This window comes from Protobothrops mucrosquamatus, unplaced genomic scaffold (assembly GCF_001527695.2).
Source record: "Protobothrops mucrosquamatus isolate PMUCROS unplaced genomic scaffold, P.Mucros_1.0 scaffold5, whole genome shotgun sequence".
NCBI lineage: Eukaryota > Metazoa > Chordata > Lepidosauria > Squamata > Viperidae > Protobothrops > Protobothrops mucrosquamatus.
This window is the reverse complement of record NW_015386392.1, coordinates 144287-166625: the sequence shown is the minus strand read 5'-3', so window position 1 is coordinate 166625 and position 22339 is coordinate 144287. Positions and strand designations below refer to the sequence as shown.

Below are 22339 nucleotides of genomic sequence, written 5' to 3'. Positions count from 1 at the left end.
TCCCACTTGGAAGGTTGAGAATTAATCCTAGGCTGCGACAGATGTTTCTCTAACAGGACGCAAAGAGAAAATATCTGCTGGGAACTCCACATAGGTGTCAGGAAGGGCATCCAGCCAGTAAACTCTCAGCTCCATTCAGTTGCCCAGACTCCACCCTGAAGTAAGGGATTACAGGGTCATAAAAAGAAAAAAAATCTCTTATATGTTGTGATATGCTTATATGCATTAGTTATCATGGCTATTTGCCTATTTTCTGTCTAGTTGGCATTCATTCTGCTAAGAATATGCTTAACATTTTTTAACAAAGGACCACAGTATAAAAGAACCAGAAATGTGACAATTGTACAGTTGCTTTTAATCAAGATGCAGAAAGAATTTTCCCTAAACCACACAGGCTGATTTGAATGGATTTGGTTTCAGCGGGTTATAGACAAGAGAAAAAATTTCCCAGTAACTACCAAATTTTCCTAACTAGAGCAAGACATTGTGACAGTTAAGCATTGCAGTTCATAATTGAATGAAATGACATCATTTTATTGTAGACACATATAGCCAGAACATCAGTCAATCTTCATCAATGGATTTCTCATTCTGTGCCATGCAGAGATATTGAAATGCTGCTTGGAGATTGGAGGACACTTGCTGTTTGTAGATTTTTTCCCCCTTACCTTGCTATTAAAATTCAGCAGATATGGTTTTGCTAGGTAGACTTTGGGAAAAGTTAATGCTTAAATGAAGTGGAGAGTGTTATTTTCAGAAAATTTAAGTGGAATCTTCTGTTTTGGGGTTGGTATATAAAAATCTTGTTTGCTGTGATAATATATTGGATAATATACTAAAGAGTGCAATTGCAGATTTTTTTTCTGATTTTTTTCAATTGTAGATATGATCAACTGAATTATTTATGTGTTACCTAGTCAGGATAGGTTTGTATAGTTTGACTTTTTGTCCTTCTAGGCAGAAAATGTTTACTTATATAAGAGAATTTCTATTTTAATGTCTGGAGTTGGCCCTGAGAACTTTGGGCTAAAGGTACCCTAAAATACAGGGAACATATAACTACCTCTCATTTTCACCTAATAATTGCAGAGAGGCTGTAGAACTTAAAAATAAAAAGTTTAGTAACTGTTTTGAGGTGGGCAAGGATATAGAAGTTAAAATTAAAGGGATTAAGTTCTGTGGATAGAGGTCATGGGTAGATTTGTCTGAGCTGTTCTTTAAAGCATTCATTCTCTATGAAGTCTCTGTCTGTGATTTTGAAATAGCTGTGATCTAAGACTAACTGAAATTTTATTTGGTTTTGATAGGAATGCCTTTTATTACCTAAGGCTGCAAGTCTTAGATTGCACTGAAAAGAGACAATGACAGTAGGCTGAATTTAAAGAAAATTCAAAAATTTCTGATAATATAAAATATAGCAACCTAGTTGTTTCAATGGCCAGATATTCAGGGAAAATGGGAGGAGGAAAGAGTATTGGGTATGTTTACTGCCTTAAGTTATTTATAAAAATAATAAAGGTGGAATATAAATCAATAAATAAATAAAATTAAAAAAAATAGTTCTTATATAAAATGTTTCGGTTGCTGGATTTGTTTCGGTGTCCAAATGAAGCTGTAACTTTTGGGCTTTTAGTGCACATAATAGACTCTCAACTTATGGTTTGACCTTCATCTAGGACCTCTTCAAAATTTATTTAAATGTATTTTTATGAAATATATAAGAAGTAATAATTTTATCTGGTTAAAATTAATCATTCTTAAAGTCCTACCTACGGGGAACCCTGATGGCTGAAGCTTTTAAGTTGAACAAGATTGTGCGCCTCTGTTAATTTTAGTTACATCTTTTGATCTTGACTGAAATATACTGCTTGAATTTTTGCTCTATTTTGGGACTGCTTGGGAAAAGGTGATTCCCCCCCCCCGTATCCTAAATATAATAAACATGAAGTTCTTTTTCTTCTTTCCAATGGCATGGATCTATTTTTGGAGAAATTGCTCCCCCAGAATTCATTTCCTGTATACAGTAGGAATAAACATGGAAATGAATATGTTTAAAGAATAGTTGTAACTTAATTGGTAACTATGAATTATAAAATTGTCTTTTTATCCCATTTATTCAATAGCTGATATCCTGGTATTAGAAAATGAGTTTTGAAAATATCCAAAAAGCCAAGGGCATTTTTGGTGATAAATCTGAATTTAATAAGATAACTAGTATTACATTTTAAGTATAAAAAAGAACTCTTAAACAGCGATGTGTGGGGGTGCTCATATCTTCAGAGAGTAGACAGAAATATTTAACTAACATTCTTCTTTCCTAAAGAACAAGCACTGAGCTTGGTCTTCCATTGAAATGAAACTTTTATTCACTGATAAATCTGACAGTATTATCCTGCTAAGCTTCTCAAAGTAATATATTTAAATTCTTGGGAGGTAAGTTTTTAAGAATGTACTTGGGGACTTGCATTATTCAGTGGCAAACATCTTTTATGTAATTACTGAACTACAATTGGTACTTTTCTCAGACACCTGCTCATTGCTTATCAGTTGGCTGCCAGAGGATTCTAGTAATGAAGGATCAGAAGAAAGGTCTATAGAGGAGCTTTTGGAAGAGTATAGCTATGAGTCGATAGGAGAAATGGCAGAGGAGCTGGAGGAAGAGCTATATGAGGAGTATGGTGAAGATTCTCTTGAGGCATTTGAAGAATTTGAAGGATCTTTTGAGCTGGACGATGTGCTAGTGGAGGAAGAGGACTTTTCTGAAGGAGCAGACGAGTCCTTAGAGGAGGAAGAAGTGAGTTTAGGGTCAGAAGACTGGGTAGAAGAGCCTAGCAGTATAACCGTGGAGGAGCTGGAAGAAGAAATAAGTGTAGGATCAGAATTGGAGGAATTTTACTAAATAAAAGCCTTTATGTTAATAAATTCTATTTTAAGCTATCTGAAATGTCTCTTCACTTCTCTGAAGGATACTTACTTGGTATAAAAAAAAGTCAAAACAATTGTGTTAACTGGAGCTAAATTTAAATGCAGTTTGAACATTATCAGAAACTTTTAGTAGCTTTGAGAGCTTTTAGAGTCACTGATGAATTCCAATTAGCAGAACCCAAAAGTGTGTTTTATGATCATGATACTGTAACTAGTCATTTTAAAACGAGAGAAAAAAATGTACAAATTTGAAGCTCAACTACACGTGTTTTTAAAAGCCTTTTCAAAGAAATAAGAACACCCCGAATATTAAATTAGCTGCCTTGTGTAGATGTACCAGAAACCTACTTGATTCATTTTTCTGAGAACGCCTATAATTACTTGTTCAGAAAAGTTAACAGAATAAATCTATTAATGATACAAAAGCTTTGTTGTTACAAGCAGTCAGAAAATATAATTTTAACCCTTACCAAGCTTGGACGTTAACAAGCAAATAGCTCTTGAAACATGCTGGAGATACAAATTAGTCTTCCCTTAATTAATTGGGATTCTTGGGATGAGTCTCACGTTCATCCTATTCTTTTGCTAACAGATACCAAATTATTACTCTTTTTCTTTGTAAATAAACAAAAGAATAAAAGTTCTTTAATTCTTCAAAGAGCATAATTGGCTCTTTAACATGTTCATATATAATATTTTCATAATATTGAAATACAAAATGAAACTATAAAATAAAGATGCTGGCTACGATAAATTAAGTTATTAACTGAGATGGATGGCCATAGAAATGAACAAAAAGAAATGATGCTTTTTATTAGCATTCTAAAATCATTGAGTTCTATTCAGTGCAAACTTTTTTATATATTAAAGGTCAGCAAAGATTCACATGGCACTTTAGAAGCATCTTCATGTCTGAATATACTTGAGTGAAGCTAATGGGTGCAGCTGGAGACAATGTATATTTCCTTTTAAGTGCTGATGGACAAAATTAAAAGGGAAATGTTATATAAACAATCTGAATAAATCAATGACTTCATTTCGGTTTGATTCTTTATTGAAGATTTTTAAAACGGAAAATTTTCTTAGTAAATCTAGAGATTATCAGTTTGAGTAGGTTACTTTGCTGTATATACAGTTTTAAGTCAACATGGTTTATTAAGAGATTTCATTATAGAAAAATTAGGCAGTGTAACTTGAGTTTCTGGATTCTTAGATACAAAATACAGATGAAATTAATTGCATACAACTAAATGTGATTCTATAATTGAAGAATTATTTAAACTCCTGATTTTCCCTAGGACTATTTTAGACACTCTGAAGTCATATTCATAGTAAAAACAAAACCTGAATTGAAAAAATAAACATCAGGTAACTTGGAAAAAAATGTCTATTTATAGATCCATAATAGTGAGCAGTAATATAATATAGTTCATGGGCACACAAGTGACCTTCATACTTTGTTCATGAGTCAATGTAATAAATTAGGCAGCTACACCAGTGGCTTTTACCTGATAATATACTGAACTTTAATATACGAAGATTCTTGTTACAGGAATGGTATTTTATTTAAAAGATTCTTAAGCTATTGGTGGTGTTGGAAATATACTAAAATAGTGCTAGTCATTAAAGAAAGCCAAATCTTCTTCTAGTAGTTATAGTTTAAGGTATTAATGCAGATTGATTCTCGTATCTTTTATGGTTGAAGACATCCCTTTAATTTTTCAGTGAAGCTGTTGGTCCTTGGGAAGCATAGCAGAATGTTATCTTAAGAAACTTGTATGTACAAATATGAAAGTGAAATGAATATGTACTGTTTTCCTTTATGTAAAAGGCAGTTTCATGAAAATGAAAATTAGTTGGATATAATGGTTGGGATGATTGACCTGAAGTCAAGAAGATCCACTTGAAAGTATTTGTTGAGTTAAAAGGGCTGGAGGTTGAAGTCTTTCATAAAAAAGTATAAATACAAATCCATGTACTTTGGTTTGAAGCATTAAATATTAAAAATTTAGCTGCCAGGGTAGGTATATCTAGAAGTTACTGATTTATTTTGTCCTTTTAGATGGATGAAACTAGAGTCACATCATTTGAATGTTTATGTAACTATAATATAATTGAAGTAAAAAAACCCATTGTAAATAGTTCTAATCTTTATATGCATACTGTTTATACGTGTAAAACAGTTTCTTAAGGAAGAAAAAACAAGAGCAACCTACCTGTGGAATTCTTACTCTTAAGGATCCACCAATTGCAATAACTATTTTCCCTGTTATTAGTTTTTAAATTACATAATTCATCTAGGGACCGTTCAGAACCAAATTTTAAACATGTGATTTAGATGTATTTAACATCTTGAAGTCATTCTGAATATTTGATGAGATACACTTTAAAACAGTTTTAAAGACAAGTATAATACCCATAAATATATTTCAGATAGTCTCTTCTTCAGATAGATTTTAAAAATATAATAATAAACAGCTAAATCTTAAGGACATGTTGAACTCTACTTACAGTTTTAGGGTTTCAACATGATCCTATACAATTATAGCAGAAGAATGTCTTGTTGTTCCCATTCCTCTCTCTTTTTTTCAAAAATTGATGTGTTTTACAAAGAAGCTGTTTGGCAATATGGAAGCTTGGAAGTTCTAGGGTTACCTGAAGTCCTTTGATCTAGATTATGTTGAACAAATTATTTTCAAAGTTTTTCAAATAAACTCATATATCTATTTATCTCTACCTAGATAGTGGTATTTTGGGTTCTGTGGAGGTCTTAGACTATATACATTGATATATTGATTATAAAGTTCTGCGACACAGTCATTCTTCAATTAAATATTGAAGACTGCATTGTTTAAAGTGTCTTATTGTGATAATGTTTTGCATATATTCATTTATACAGTTTTAAAGTATCGGGATCAAATATATGTCATAAGGTGACAAAATGGTAATGATTTTAAGACTAATGAAGATGAAATATTTGGATTAATAACTTACACTTTGCTGTCAGATAATGTTAAATTTCTAAAGAGAAATAAGTAATGCTTATAAGGTTTTTATTATTTCATTTACTGATTTTTATATTTTTGTGCAGGTTTCTTAATATTTATCTGGTTAAAACCTCGTTAATCAGGCTAATAGAACAGATTTAGGTTCTTCATTACTGCAGCTTTTGTTCAGGTTCCCAAGTTCCTAAACCTACAAAAGAACGTAGTTGAAATGGGCAGTGAAACACAAATGTCTTACTTTTCCACAGGTTGCTGTTTTCTTTCTTTTATTAGAAAAATTACTAAATTAGAAAATTATGAATTATACTTTTATATACATGAGTATAATGTAGCATTAAAATCTTTATGTGACAATTATATGCTCCTTTATCAAAGATCGAAATAGATTACGCTGGAGATATATCTTGATATTTAAATGTCCATTATTAAATTTTTAAAAACCATTTTGTTTAATTATTACAGAAATTCTGGTTAATTTGAAACTTTTTAATTTTGTTTGCAGAAGATCCTTTTGAGGATTTTTTTGGCAATAGAAGAGGGTCACGTGGAAACAGAAGCCGAGGCGGTGGTTCGTTTTTCTCTGCCTTCAGTGGATTTCCTGCCTTTGGGGGCGGTTTTTCTTCCTTTGATACAGGTAGGATGAATTTAATTACAATGTAGACATTGAAATGTGGACAATTCTCAAAGGTTTATACCCTGCAAACCTGCAAAATGTGATTCTGCTTTGGACACCATTGACGCAAGCTAGAATTATAGGAAAAGAGAGCAGGAGTTGCTTAGATGGATCCAGTGATTTCAGCTTTTCATATTTATTTCAAGGTTGAAGAGCCTTTGGTGCTCAAAAATATTATTGATTTATACCATTTGGCAGCTTTGTCAAGCACAGGAACCGGCAATATTTGAATTTCCATATGTTTTCATATGTTTCTAGCCCTTCAAAAATGTAAAACAGTATTTGGTATTTTGAATGTATTCAGAACATGTAGTGTTATTTAATATTTCTCAATGTTGGTGAACAAATATGGTCTTAAATAAAACATTAATCTGTCCATTAATCTAAAAGCAGGTGTATGCTTTGGCCAAATACATTTTGTCACTTTTTCTTTCTTAGCAGGTTTCACTTCATTTGGTTCTCTTGGCCATGGAGGCCTTACTTCATTCTCCTCCACATCATTTGGTGGTAGTGGAATGGGTAATTTCAAATCTGTATCGACTTCAACTAAAATAGTTAACGGCAGAAAAATCACTACAAAGAGGTACAGTGACTTAGATTTAAATTTAAATTTGTTAACAAGTTGTTAATACCATTTCTTTCCATTCAAAACAAAACTAGAATATAGCAACTATTTATTTCAGTAAGGTTTGACTCATTGTTCTTAAGTTGTTGTGTTTTTTATCCTGGGGATAAGTCTAAATTAAGTTGGCATCCCTGTGGTTAAAGTGCCTAAGATATGCATCATAAAGGAAAAGACACATAGTGTATCTGATCCAACTCAAAATCCTAGTTAAAAAGGCAGCTCAGCTAAAGAATCTTGCAAGGGTTTTGACAACTGGAGAATTAATTGTTTCAAACATGTGGGTAAAATGACGTTTTCCAATGTAGTGTGCTGCTATAAGGTAGCATCTTATAGTAAATCACTATGGGTAAGATCTCTAGGTTATATTTTTACTGTTTAAAAAAACAAAAACCAACACCCATGCTCTTCCGTGGATTTCTGTCCTGCAGAATTGTTGAGAATGGACAAGAGAGAGTAGAAGTTGAAGAAGATGGCCTGTTAAAGTCTTTAACAATAAATGGTAAGGAGCAGCTGCTACCCTTGGATAACAAGTAATTCATCGCACGCATTTAACAGAAATTTTATGTTATAACAAGCATCCTTTGCGGATTAACAGGAACATTTTTTGAAGATTTCAGACGAACTCTTTCATTATACTATACGTAAAGTATTTAAAAATGGCTCATCGGAGCTCGTATGTCAGACTTTTTGTGTTTAAATTGCTGGGACCACATGAATAGGACCATTTTTTGTCCTTAAAAATTGTTGTAAATTTCTGTATGCACTTTGCTTTATATTAAACATGATTCTAGGTAAACATTTACCCTACTTTATTGTTAGGGACAAATTGTACGCTAGTATTAGCATGAATCTTGCTTTTTGCTATTTTTTTTTGTTCTTAGGTGTTGACATGTGAGCCAATTAATACTTTACTGTGAAGTTAACATTTCTGAGGCAAATTTAATTTCAAGCATTTAGCATTTAGTAGTGAATAATGTTAACATGTTACTGATGGTGCATTTCTGGTTTAAACAAATTAAGGATGTTTTTTTAGTTTTTGCATGATTGCAAAAATGTTGTAATGTTTAAGCCTAAGCTAATAAATTTAAACTATTGAGCTTAGGTATTTTGTCATTTTTGCTAAAAAGTTAAAAATGAATAAATGCTGATGTTTGTGGTGCTTCTTTCTTGGGTAATACTTGTAGCTTTTATGTGTGCCTATGTAACTTGAAGGATACTAATTACATTTTGCTTTCAGCTCTTCCTGTGAGCTTTTCCTTTGCACACATTCTTTATATAAAACTCAGATTCTGCTTAATATCAGACACAATATTCTGAACTAACACAAATATGACTTCTTTAAATAGGGTAAACTTTTAACATGACAATTGTAAAATTAATTTTTAAGATCAATAGAGGTCTTAAATACAGTTTCATTACAGGTAGCTCTTAACTTACAACCATTCATTCAGTGGCTGTTTCAGCGGAACTGAAAAAGACAGTCTTTGCACTTTGGACTGTCACAGCCTCCCTGTGGTCCTGCGATCAAAATTCGGGCTCTTGGTAACCAGCATGCATTTATGATAGTTGCACGTCCTTGGGTTATATGACTGCCATTTGCAATCTTCCCAGCCAGCTTCTGACTAGCAAAGTCAATGGAGAAAGATAGATTCACTTAACAGCCATGTGATTCACTTAACTGCAGTGATTTGCTTAACAACCATGGGAAAAGGTTATAAAATCAGGCATGATTCACTGCCTTGGTTAGCAATGGAAATTCTGCTTGTGGCTGTAAATCGAAGACTACCTGTGCAATATATAAATACAGTTTTAATCCAGAGATCTTAAAAACAATTTTTAATAGTGCAACTGAATCTTTGAAAAACATTAGTTTGCTTTTCATTTTATCTAAAGCAATGGATGACAGGGAAAGGAATTGTTTTTTCCTAAATTATATTTTGTTAAGTCAGCTAGGCAACTTTATGGGGCTGCTCTGATTTTGAGATAACAGTCTTGTCCTTTGGATTATTGCTTGCCCTTTCCTAAGGAGAGAGTGACATTCTTTAAGGAAAGGGGCTTCCCTTTAAGAAATAAAGCGTTCACTTACAAAATATGGAGCTATAATGAACTTTCAGTAGCAAAATAATAATAGATAAAAATAATAAACACTAACATGGAAACATATTGCCTATCTCTAATTTATTTCTTTTTGAAGTACGTGAGCCACAGATTTCAGATTAAGTTCTAAGCTATTCATTGGTGGTTACTGAATGTTTGTTAAAATTACTGAGATTTCAGTAGAAGTTTCAAATAAACTCAGAAATCAGCTTTAGCAAGTTGTAAATATCTGTGCACTTAAAACATGTATACATGCCACATGCATGTTCCAAGATTATGCTCACTCTTTATCAGTTTCTAATGTCTAGCAACAATTGCATTTATAAAGCATTGTGCTTTCAGAGGGCTATCTGAAGGCCCATTAAAGCCCAGATGTACATTTGTCAGTGGGAGAAAATCCTTATATTAAAATGATTGGAAGTTAAATTCTTTCAAAGAGTTTTCCTATAATAGAATTTATCTTGACTGGTAAGTTGGAAGAAACAAATCAGAATAAAAGTGCACACCAAGACATTTTTCTGTTTAATGTTTTAATTAAGTCTATGAAAATTGCTGAAGGACATCATGAAAGAGCCATTTTTGTTGAAAATGTTCATGTTTCTTAACATTCACACATTACAGCTTTTAAATTCTGCTACTAGGTAAAACTTAACTAGGAATCAGAAGAGCAACTTATTAGCTTTCATACTACTTCATCCCAGCATAGTGTACCGCACAATATATTCCCAGCAGCACATAATAAGTTTAATTTGGGCGTTTTTGTTTGACTGGTGAAGTTAATCCAAGGCTCTGTGTGTACTGCAGTTCAAATATCAGAACTGTATATCAAAAAGTGCCAAATTATGCATCCTTCCCTCCTAATACAGTTTGGCATCTTTGTTATGTTCTCCTTCCATATCATTTGAAATGTCACTCATCAGATATGGATTATTTGCAAAGCATTCAGCTCCAGCCTTTAAGTGAAAGCACAGCCTTAAGGGGAGTTTTGACAAAATATCTAATCAATTATTCTCATTAACAAACATACCCCATATGTGATGTTGCTTTTCAAGAACAGATATTGTCAGAATGTTGAGTCCTTTGCCGGTTAATTCCTGCATTTGCACTGCATGATCATAGCATTTACAAAACCCTGACCTGCTTGCCTGACTTGCTTGTTGTCTGTCTTGTTTCAAATATACTGCATACAGATAGTCCTCACATAGCGACTAATTGGAACTGGCAACTGTTGCTAAGTGTCGTCGTTGCTAAGCAGAAATTCATGTGATCGTGACAGGCTAACTTCCACTTTTGTTAAGTGAATCACACTGGTCATTAGGTAAAACATCATGTGACTGTAACTTATGGCTTCTGCCTTCTCTATTATAAACTATGCTTGTTGCAAACCATTTGCAAAGCACACAAATGGCGATCATGTGACTGCGGGATGCTGCAATGGTTGCAAAGCATCTGGCTGGTGATCGTGTGAAACTGAAATGGTTGTAATTGTGAGGAATGGGCCACAAAGCTATTTTTACACTAGTAACTGAACAGTTGTTAAATGAGGTAGTTGGTAAGTGAGGACTATATTGGCATCTAATCATCTGGATCTTGAATCTAATTCTTAGTTACTAATCTTTCTGACAGTGCAAGCAAATCATATTTCATGTTGCTTCTTTGTACAGTACATTAAATTTATCTGGCTAAGTATGTTCTTGGAATGTCAAAAAGTGAAAGTCACACAAAGAGTAAGGACATAGGATCTTTAATTTTAAAGACATGCCTATTTGGTTCATTTCTTTGCAATTCTCAATTCTCTGATGAATCTGTTGCTGCAACCACATGGTAAAATATACCATGTTTCACCGAAAGTAAGACGTAGCCCCCAAATAAGCCCTAGCTTGATTTTTGGGGCTGGGCCTAATATAAGCCCTACCTGAAAAATAAGCCCTAGTTTTGGGGTGAGGCATACACCTAAAAATCAAGCTAGGGAAGGGGTGTGGAGCTGCTCCATGTTCCCTGCACCCACTTACCTTGCAGCCAGGCCTCTCCTCGCCGACCCACTTCCTCTGCGGCGTCTTCTGCAGCCAGGCCTGCATTTCTCAGTCACAGGCCTTTCCGGAAGGCCTGTCCAGCTGAGAACCGAGCTACGGATTCAATTCATAGCTCAGTATTCGATTGTAGTGGCCTTCTGGAAAGGCCTGACTGCAAAATGCAGGCCGGAATGCGGCTGCAGAATGAAGCTGCTCCTTCGGCTGCAGAAAAAGTGGACCTGCTGGGTGAGGCTGTCAGTGCTGGAGATGAGTAAAACATCCTCCCAAAAATAAGACCAGGTGCCTCTTTTGGAGGCAAAAGGGAAAAAAAAAGACTTTGTCTTATTTTTGGGGAAACACGGTAGTTCCCCAGTGGCTATTTATAAGCAAAATATTAGATTCTGCCCCTGAAAATTCCTGCTAGGAAAAGAATAATGGGTGGTATTATCCACTGCTTCAGCTAGTGAAGGGAGTATAGAGCTATTTGCCCTTGATAGATTTTGATCTGATTTGTGTGGTGAAAGGAAGCAGTGTGCATGAATAATAGTGTGCATGATCTGAAGAGAATTCCTGTAATAGAGATCCAATTGCATCAACCAATTGTCTTTGAAGGTAGGGGTGCTGTCCCTTACAGGCATAAAAAATTGCTGCAGCTGCCCTGGTTATTTATTTCATCTGTAGGTCCTCCCTTCTGTTCATATTTCTTTTCTTTAGTTTTATCTAATTTTCAACACATAAAATCCTTAGTTGATTTCCTGAGTGGAGCAAAATGCACTGCCTACCAAGCCTAATAAGAGGAAGTTGATAGCCGTTGGTGCTTTCTGATCTTGGTTGTTTCCTTGCAGATGTTTCATTACCTTACTAGGTAACATCATCTGTACTAGAAGGAAATGGAATTTGGTCTCTAGAGGAAGTGGATTCTATTGTGGAGAGGAAGTGATAAAGGGATAATTTGTTTCTTCCAACCTTTTCTTAACTATAGCTCCAGAGCTACCAGCCAAATGGTTGGGGAAACACACTACACAATTCCTTTTTTCTGAAGTTTACCTGCTTAATGTAAGGGACACTTTCCTTCAGTTTAATCTCTTCCACCAATTACAGTGCTTCCTGCTTTTCCTCTCCCCCGCCCAGTAACACAATTGTTTTATCAAATTGTGTAGTTAAGAAGTCAGTGTTAATGAACAATCTTTCATATTGTGTGGATTTTGTGATCTGAATTTTATCCTGCCTATATTGCTTTATAAGTAACTCAAAGCCAGTGAACATACATTCCATCCTCCTATTTTCCCACAATAACAATTCTCAGTTGGGTCAGGCTGAGAGAGTGACTGGCCCAAAGTTATCCATTTGGCTTTCATGCCTAAGGTGGGACTTAATTGCATCTAATTCTATTTAAATACCCGAGACAAATCACTTATTTGTTTTACTAATTTCAACTGAACTTCTGCCCATTAAACTTGAACGGACTGCATCCAGTCTGGTATTTACTATTGTGTTTCAAAACAGTGTTTTGGCATGATTTATTTTGCCTTCAAACTTAGGTAAATTTCAGAGTATTTTATGGACAGCTATTATTGTGATTTAAGGGTAGACCTGAACAGCTGCTACAATCTGATTTTTAATTATTTTTTTTTTTACTTACTCTGCTTTGAAATAAAGTTTGCTACATTCGGTTCTGATTCTCGGTTCTGCTATTCCATTGTCTACATTGTGAACAAAGTACAGTTTTTATCTTAAGTGCATTGCATTAACTTGCCTTCTATCCAGCTGCTAGATTGAATGCTTTCGTTGTAATTTGGGATTGATTTCCAACAAGGTATTGCTAAATGTTTTTTCTAAAGGAAAGGTGCTTCTGCCAATTGTGTAAGAGAAAATTTTTTTGTTGAGGATTGTTACATTCACATTTGGGCTTTTTCTGTTCTGCCTGCCTAGTAGTTGATTTGTAATTGACAATCTTGTGTCAGTATATTTTCAGTTACTGTGCTGCAATGTATGTCTGGAGTATTTCTTTTGGCTGACTTATTTGCAAGGTTGTATCCTCAAACTCTTTTAAGATACTTAGCTTCTGCTTCTTCATGTAAAACTATTTTACTGATTTTAAAACATCTCACCGATTAATATGGGTTTAATAACATGTACCAGATTATATAAGATTATGATGATAAAAGACCTTTGATTTAATATTTTATTCCAGTTATTCCCATGCAGAGTATCACTCTATGAAATATTAATTTAACTTTTAATTAGGAATATTTTGGACTACTAGACCTCAGCTCCAAAAATCTGACCAATTGTTAGGTAGAAGCAAAGAAACACTGTGTAGAAATACTGTGCTTTCATCTAGTTATCTGGATTTTGCAGCTCAAGTCTGATAGCTCTAGAGGTGTTGAACTATTATCTTAAATAAGTAAAAATTCTTATTAGAATCTCTTCTGGCTCTTTTGTTTGCATATCGCCTTTTTCCACTTTTGTTTGTAATCTGAAACTATCATGACAGTAGGATACTGAATATTTATTTATTTGGTTGATAGAAATAGCCATTTATGTCTCACTGAACTGACTTCACAAAATAATAAACCAACATAAAAGCCCCTGGTACCCAGGGATAAACAACAATCATGGTAATGGAGAAGAGCACATCTATTGCAGTAGAATTCATCTGCCATCTGACCCAAATACTGAGAAGCTGCTAGGTATCCCGTACCAAAAGGCTAACTTGAGTTAAGATCATTTATTTATTTACTTTCTATAGCTACAATTTCAGACAAGTGATTAAAAATTACAGTATTATACAAAAGTAAATAAGTATAGTAGCCAAAAATTATTATCAACACACTTATCAATATAGCCAGGAAACAGGGCCGTTGACATACTTGGGATTCCAAGCCACAGTACACAGGTCTTAAAGGTCTTAAGGCGAGGCCAATGGAGTTGGGGTTATCTTAATCTCAGAAGAGAGACTGTTCAAGAGGGCAGAGGCTACAGCAGAGAAGGCACATCTCTTAGTCCCCACCAGCTGACATTCCTTGGCTGAGAGACCCATAACATGCCCAACATGCTGGACTGAATTGGTTAGATAGAAACAACTGGGAGAAGATAGTCACTCAAGTAACCTCATCCCAAGTCATGAAGGGCTTTAAAGGTGACAACCAACACTTTGAATTACACCTCAAAACATATTGACAATCAATGCAGCTCACAGAGTAGTATTGCATGTGTTGAATGTCTGGCACTATTACCTGTGCAGCCATATTCTGCATCAGTCGAAGCTTCTAAATGCTTTGCAAGGGCAGCCCCCTGTAGACTGTGTTGCAGTAATCCAAGTGAGATGTCATGAGGCATGAGTAAGGGTGAGCAAAGCTTCCTAGTCCAGGATTGGGAGTAACTAGTGCCTAACCTTAAGGTGTGCAAAGGTCCTCCTAACTATGGCTGCCATCTATTCTTCTAGCAGGAGCTGTGAGTCTAGAAAATTGCACACTGGATCTATCTGGAGCAGTGCTACCCCATCCAGGAGAAGAGATAGAAGAACTTTGTCACTGGAAGGCCCAAATACCCAAAGCCATCAGTTTTGTTTGAGTTTAGTCAAAGTGCATTGCCCCAGGCCCTTACTATCTCCAGGCATTGGAAAAAGACATCCACAGCATTGCTCAGATGGCCTGGGATGGAAATATAAAGCTGGATATCAGTAACATAGACCTCAGCTCAAATGGTCAGATCAACCAGTGGCCTCATGTTGATGTTAAATAGGAAAGGAGAGGGAATTTGAGCTCTGGAACACCCCAGAAAATAGGGGGCGCAGGCTGGGTCTCTCCCCACTATCAACACCAACTGAAACCAACCACTGAGGAAGAAGGAGAATCAGTGCAATATATTGCTGCCCACCCCCAGCTCCTGTCCAGAAGAATACCGTGATTGGGGGCATTGCTGAGGAGTCAATCTCAGTCCCATAACATGGCCTGAATTTTGACTGAAAGGGGCCAGATAATCTCTTACATTCTTAAGTCTACATCACAAGACTTTTGATTATTTTGTTTTCCTATTATACTTAAGTGTTTTTTGCAATTTCCAAGAGAATTTTACCATATGGAATGTAAAATTGCTCTCTGAAGGAAAGTAGCACATACTCATTTCTGGTTCTTCACTCCTTGGATCCTAGCCATTGCTTTCTGGACACATTCTTTTTAAGCATAAAAGGTTATTTTAATTATTCTGAAATTTAGCATATCTAGCCTCTAGGAAAAATACATATTTAATGTGACGGAAAAATAATATTTGGTAAAAGTTGATCAAGATAAATAATTTCATTCTTTTATTTATTCACAAAATACCAGGCTTTGTACTAATCATTTTGGAATTATCAGTGATTTTGAATACTTGACTAGGAATAATTCTTAAATCTTCATCAGCAAAGATACTGATTTAATCAAGTGTGTATAATTTTATTTTACAATACTACTTCATTATATTAGGCTCTAGTTTCTCTTGTTACATTAGAGTTTACTGAGCAGTAGTAGGCACTAGTATTAACGTTCACTGACAAGGCAAGGCTGAAAAGTTGCATTTGTTGACCTAAAAAAATGGGATTTGAATTAATCCTTTAGGCTGCCATGAAAAATTGGGAGTCAGATTGCTGAGCAGCCTATTATTGTGTTTCATAAGAATTGATTTGAAGTACTTGACACACTTCTCAGCATGGCTTATCTATATAGGTCAATTTCACATCCTTCTCATTTGTTTCCTCATAATTATTTTGGTTACTGTGGATTAGCAAGAAAATATATTTGTCTGGTTTCTTCACTTGTTCTTATTTAGAAAAAATTCCCACTTGCTTGTAGTAATTTTCCACTTCATAAACATTTGTGGTATTTTTCTTCCTCTGTTGACTAGTGACTTTATTTAATGGCTTATATTAGATTTCAAAATCTCCTAACATAAGTAAGAGTGGGATTTAGGTAAGATGAAATAGCCATAAAAATCAGCTCAAATTCAAATTTATCTGAATTTGGATTGCAATTAGAGAATAATAAACATACCATAAAATGCATAGAATCATAAAATGGAAGGGTTGCAACGTACCTTCTAGTTCAACACCCTGACCAGTATGCCTTAAATGAAAAAAAAAAAGGAATTATATTATCAGGCTCTCTGATGCTTATGTTAAGTAAACAATGCTTTTAAGTTGTTAAGATATAAAAAGCATATCCATATGAGCTTCTCAACTATGACCAATGCAAAATCCACCCATTACAACAACATGTCAGGTGAAGAAAAAAACAACACCACATTTCCAATCTCTATTGACTATGAACAGGTCTACATAGATCCCCCTCTCTTTCACATGCTAATGGATGTGAATATGGTGACATGTTCCTGAGAATATTTTGTTTCATAAGACTAAATGCTAATTTAGTGCACAGGAAATCCATTTATTAGCTAAGTGTAGAGCAATGACAGTAAGTAGAAATTTGTATCAGCTGATCTTTGATTTGACCGTCCTAACTTTGAATTCCATCCAATCTTTAGCAGAGATCCTACCCCCACCCCCCCCCAAAAAAAAACCCAGCCAAGGAAACTACTGTTAGTAGTTGAGAAATTCATATGGATATGCTTTTTATAATGCATAACTTAAAAGTATTGTTTATTTAGCATAGGTATTGGAGGGCCTGGTAATATAATTCCTTTTTTTTTCCATTTAAGACATACTGGTCAGAGTGTTGAACTAGAAGATACGTTGCAACTCTTCCATTTTATGATTCTATGCATTTTTATGGTATGTTCATTATTCTCTAATTTAAACAAAAAGAGGTATAACATGCCTTTTGAACTGTAACTATTTTACTTGGTATTTAAAAGGAAAGCCAGCTTATTTTCTTCTGAGCTGTCCATGGAACGTTTACTTAAAATTGGAGCCATGGTAATTTTTCTTCCATAAATCATTGTAGTTGGATACACAAATAATTGCCTTTCCAAGTAACATACTTTCCCATTGTGGGATTTCTCAGATAGAGTGATGGATTAAATTTCTGACATGTATATTTAAACTAAGTAGTATAATACTGTATCTAGGCTTGGATAGAGATTAAAGTTCATTGTGGGTGTGTTGGTAAAAATTCCATAAATTATTGCTGTCTCACATATCAAGTTTAGGCCTGTTTATGGCAGTCAGCAAAAACTGGAGTTTGAAATAATACTATGGTATGTTTGGAACAGTGGGTGACATTGGTCAGAAGATGCTAAATAGATCCTACAATTAACTATAGTGCAATCCGGGGCATTCCTTGGGAAAAAATACTTTTCCTTCCCTTTCTTTGATGTAGAATAAGAAACATATACTGCCCTGAGAAAGAGGTGGGTAAATATTGGCAATATGGATGGCACAGTCCACTAAGTATAAAATTGAAAATGGTTGCCATTTTGTCTTTGGGAAAAATGATTTTTTAAATACTTACCTTAGGCTTTGCCTAGATATGATAGTCTCAGGGTAGTCCAGATAAAATTCTGCAAACAATAGACAAATCACTTTATTTCTGTTTGAGATGAAAGATTCTATAGATATGGAAGTAATATCATGAGGAATGGACATTGTATTTTCATGTTTCTGGATCAAGTAAATGTTTTTAAAAGGATTCCTTACATTTGATCAGGCAAATAGTTTTTGGTTGTTCCCATGTTTTGTATTCCAAAAGAACTATCCTACTCCATTCCTTCTAATTTTAGCCAGCCAAATCTGTGCAACAGACCTCTGTTTAATGTGACTACAGTTAAATTGGGACTATACCAAATCAAAAATTGTTTGTGTCCAACTCTTTTAATTACAGTGATAATCTTTTGGTAATATGGTATGAAACATACATGCTACTTAGGTATCACCGATTCAGGATATTGATCAGGTTTATCAGAAAATTGTAGTAAGGGTTGTTCCAAAGTATATTAGTCTGCATTGTAGCTATTGAATTTGGAAATGGAAAAAACAGTGTTTTTGCTGCTTGGAGAAAAGCTAGATAAACCAGTCCTTGTTATGTTCAGCTGCATTTAGCCACATGTCTGTATACATTGTAATTGCATTAATTTTGTATGAAACTTTCCTTCATCTATATACATTATGTACATTATTTATAGACATTATGTAATTTTCTGTTATATAATGCATTTTCCAAGATCTAGGACTAAGATTTCCTGATAGGGAAGGGAGAGACTGCTTTGAACCCAGCTGAGCAGAAGCAACTCTTTTTGAGATAAAAGGAGAAAAGTTTTAAACGGAATACAAGACCTCTTTTTACAGAATTGACCAAGGATTGAGGATAGTGGAAGAGGTTAACTCACTCCTTCAGATTGCTTTGTCACTGAAACAAGGTGTTTAAGGAATCCTATGCAGTCTGGAGCACAATATTTGTTGGGAAACTGTCAGCTAGGCTGGTAGGGGGGGGTTAAATGAGAGCTTAGCTGGGAGACCTTATGTAGCTGAAAACCTGAGCCTCCCCCAAAATCTGGTCATTCTTGGGAAGGCAAAAAGGCTGGGGAGATTCTTATAACATAGATGATAGACAATAAAGTTATTCATTTGTAGCTCTGGTTGCTTGCATCTGACATTAATCTTGTTTAAAAGTATTCTAGGTCTTGATGACTATTTGGGGTATATGTGTCATCTACAGCTAATTTTATCTTTTCCCTTAGAATGACTCTCTTACTCATTCCTGAAAAAGTATAGCTGGATGTACAATAAATGGATGGCCTCAAGTAGGACAGAATAGTAGGTTTTTCTGGCCTTTCTAGATAAGCTTAATAGACTAGTCTTGCAAGTTGCACAAGTTATGAAGAAATGAGTTTGGCATTCTTAACTGTTTTTCCTGATCCTGCAGAATGTTTCAAGGGTGGGAGAGTGATATCGAGGACAGATGGTGCAAGCTTAGGCTTGACTGCTTATCAGCTGCTATCTGAGTTCAGTAAAAATAAGGATTTTCAGACTACACGACATCTGCAGTCTGTACAGTGTCTGCCAGATCAAGGAAGAGTTCTGTGTTCACTGGAGAGATAATTTGTTTTTCTCAAATTATGAAAGCTCCCTGAAGAATATCACTTCTTCCAGAGGAAGCAGAATTACTAAGCTGTGCAAAACCTCTCAGCCTTCTGTGGTTTGGGAAGGTGTGAGAAGCATCAGGTTGTTGGTTTTGCAGGGTGCTCCCTACTAATACTTCACATGAAAAACTCTGGGATAAGTATTCTTTTAAAAGTTTGGAGCAGTAATTAGGAATATAAAAGCAATTCAGCTGATCAGGATGGTTGAAAATAATTGGGATAAAAAGCATTTCAAAGTAAGCTCGAAAACTGATGACTAAATAATTATGGCTTAAAAATTAAAATATTGACTTATTTGCTCCTGTGATAAAAAGCCAAGGGTTTACATGGTCTGTATCATGTCCTACTTGTTTGTCCCTATAGAGCAGGGGTAGATTTCAACTCCCAGGGTTGCTGAGCCACAAATCATAAAAGGGCCATGGTTCCCCACCCTTGCTATAGAGCAGTGGTGGTGAACCTATGGCACGGGTGCCAGAGGCGGCACTCAGAGCCCTCTCTGTGGGCACGCGTGCCGTCGCCCCAGTCCTAGGCCTTCAGCTGGGTTTTATAAAACCTTTTCGCTTTAGGCCTCCGCCGCCATGTACAAAAAAAAAAGGTTCAATCAATCAGTCAATTTCAACTTCACGCGGGAAAAAAAGATCTTGTAAAGTTGGAATTGATTGATTGAACTTTTTAGTCCCACCCAGTCTGCTTTACCATTGCAGCCATGCCCAGCCAATGGGCCACGCCCAGCCAATGGGCCACACCCACCCGGCACCCGACGATGCATAAGTGGGTTTTGGGTTGCAGTTTGGGCATTCGGTCTCTAAAAGGTTTGCCATCACTGCTATAGAGCATGGCAAGAGTCAGTTTGGTATAGTACATCAAACTGGGAGACCATTAGTTCTAGTCCCACAAAGGGACCAGCCAGCTGGGAAATCATGGGCCAATCCCTTTGTGTCAGCTTTAGGAAAAAAGCAATGGCAACCGCATTTGAAAAAACTTGCCAAGAAAACTGCAGGGACTTGTTCAGATAGTCTCTGAGAATTAGCCACAACTGAGTAAAAGAGGGGGGAAAAATAGGGTATGGCAAATTTAGCCAGGTCTTTTATATACTGTTAAATATATGACAGGTTAAATATATGAATCATCTTATAGTGAAGTTCCGTTAATTGATATAGATTCCTGAGAACCACTGTAGCAAATACCAAATACTAAACTATTTGGAAATATGTTTCAGCTTGTTAAAATTGTTCTTTACCCAAATTATACTATAAAAGCATATATAGTGTCAGAGATGAAAAATGACATTTGTGTTGGTTGCTGTGTTGCACAGGCTCCAAACTTCCAATTAAAGTTAGGAAAAAAGAACTCAAATTTGAAGCTATACTAGATAAGGAATTCTAGGAGTTCACCCATCGTAAAGTTGCTAAAGGTCAGAAACCTTGATCTGTAAGAATGTTTTCAAACCCAGCTTTAAAATTGGGGGTGGGGGATGTTCCTGGCATTTAGCATTCTTCAGTGGTGTTTGTATTCTCTCCACACACAAACAGATGTTGTTGCAGTCTTTCCCCTTCTCCTTTCTCAACTTGAAGCTGAAAAAGAGCAGTCAGAGTCATGCCCAGAATTCTGCTAATAATGTTTGATTTTTCTGTGCCAAAACCATTATAATGAGAGGTATTTTGTCGCATCCTGAAAAACGTACTTCACTATAGGAATTTGTTCACTGTGACCATGCTTTTGTGTTTCATGTCTTAAAATTTCCTCCCTTCCTCCTTTATATTTGTATTTTCCAGAATATGAAACTGTATTATGTGGATTTTAAGTCTGTGGTTCTGTAATCTAAGTAACTTTGTATTTGCATGTTGCCTAGTAAGCAGCTCTTTATGGATATTCCAGATTAAAGTAATATTCACCTTTAAGCATCAGAACTGGTTTATCTGCTGGAAGATGCTAACTTATTTACAGTACCTGAAAGCATAGATATGACTCAGTGCAAAGTGAGGACATTAATGGTGGTGATCTCCCCACATTTCAAAATGTTTCCTCCGGTTGATCGTTTATTAGTTCATGTTGTCCCACTAATGCGGAGTTCTGTAGTCCTGACATTATGAAAATAATAAGTAATAGAAGTAATCTTATAACTTTGCAACTTCAGATACTTGAAGAAAGGAAGTTTATTCGACTTCATTAGGAATATAAAAGACTCTTTCCAATTTTACTTGGCACACAAGCATCTCTCTGCATTTTGATAATATCAGAGAAGGAAGGAAGGAAGGAAGGAAGGAAAGAAGGAAGGAAGGAAGGAAGGAAGGAAGGAAGGAAGACTTGTTCCAGTTTTCAAGAGGAATTAAAGTAATGGAAATCAAACTGATCATAGTACAGAATTATCCCATATTCACACCATGGGTGTTCTGACATACAGACATTTTGATTTGCCTCGATGTAACCATGATGTGTACACACACACACACACACACACACACACACACACACACTTTTCCCACTTGAGATAATAAAAGTTCAGGAAAGGAATAAGAAATAGAAACCAAAATCAATTAAAGGAATGGGATAAGGTATGTTTCTTTTCTTTTTTTTTCTTAACAGATAGCCGTCATGGCATTGGTCACTTGAGGCTCTCATATAATATTTTTAGTGAGAAAAAGGGTAGACTTAATACATTTTATTATTTCTTTGAAGAAAGATACCTTCAAACAATGAAGATCCAATGGATAAATGCCTTTTAGCTTTTGTTTGTTCTGATGAAAAGCAGGATTATCAAAGCCTCTTACACACAAGCCTTGAGAATGGGGGTGTAAGATAAGCTCTTCTTCCTTTTTGAGATCCAATTTAGCATGCTGATTTTAACTTATTAAACATTATAAAACTTGGCTTGACTTCATGTCGTGCATCAGTTACGCCCGTTCCTGGAAAAGGGAGGCTCTCT

The 22339-nt window shown here is 35.3% G+C and overlaps 1 protein-coding gene across 3 annotated transcripts in view; it reads left to right on the top strand.

The window, feature by feature from the left end:
* Nucleotides 1-22339, top strand: part of DNAJB6 (DnaJ heat shock protein family (Hsp40) member B6) — a 58716-nt gene that overhangs the window by 12347 nt on the left and 24030 nt on the right. For 2 of the 3 annotated variants that reach the window (XM_015832522.2, XM_015832520.2), the window contains 3 exons: nt 6433-6564; nt 7042-7186; nt 7657-7727. In XM_015832522.2, the coding sequence (XP_015688008.1) occupies nt 6433-6564; nt 7042-7186; nt 7657-7727 (348 nt within the window). The remainder of the gene's footprint in view (nt 1-6432; nt 6565-7041; nt 7187-7656; nt 7728-22339) is intronic. The other variant, XM_015832521.2, reaches the window with a different exon arrangement.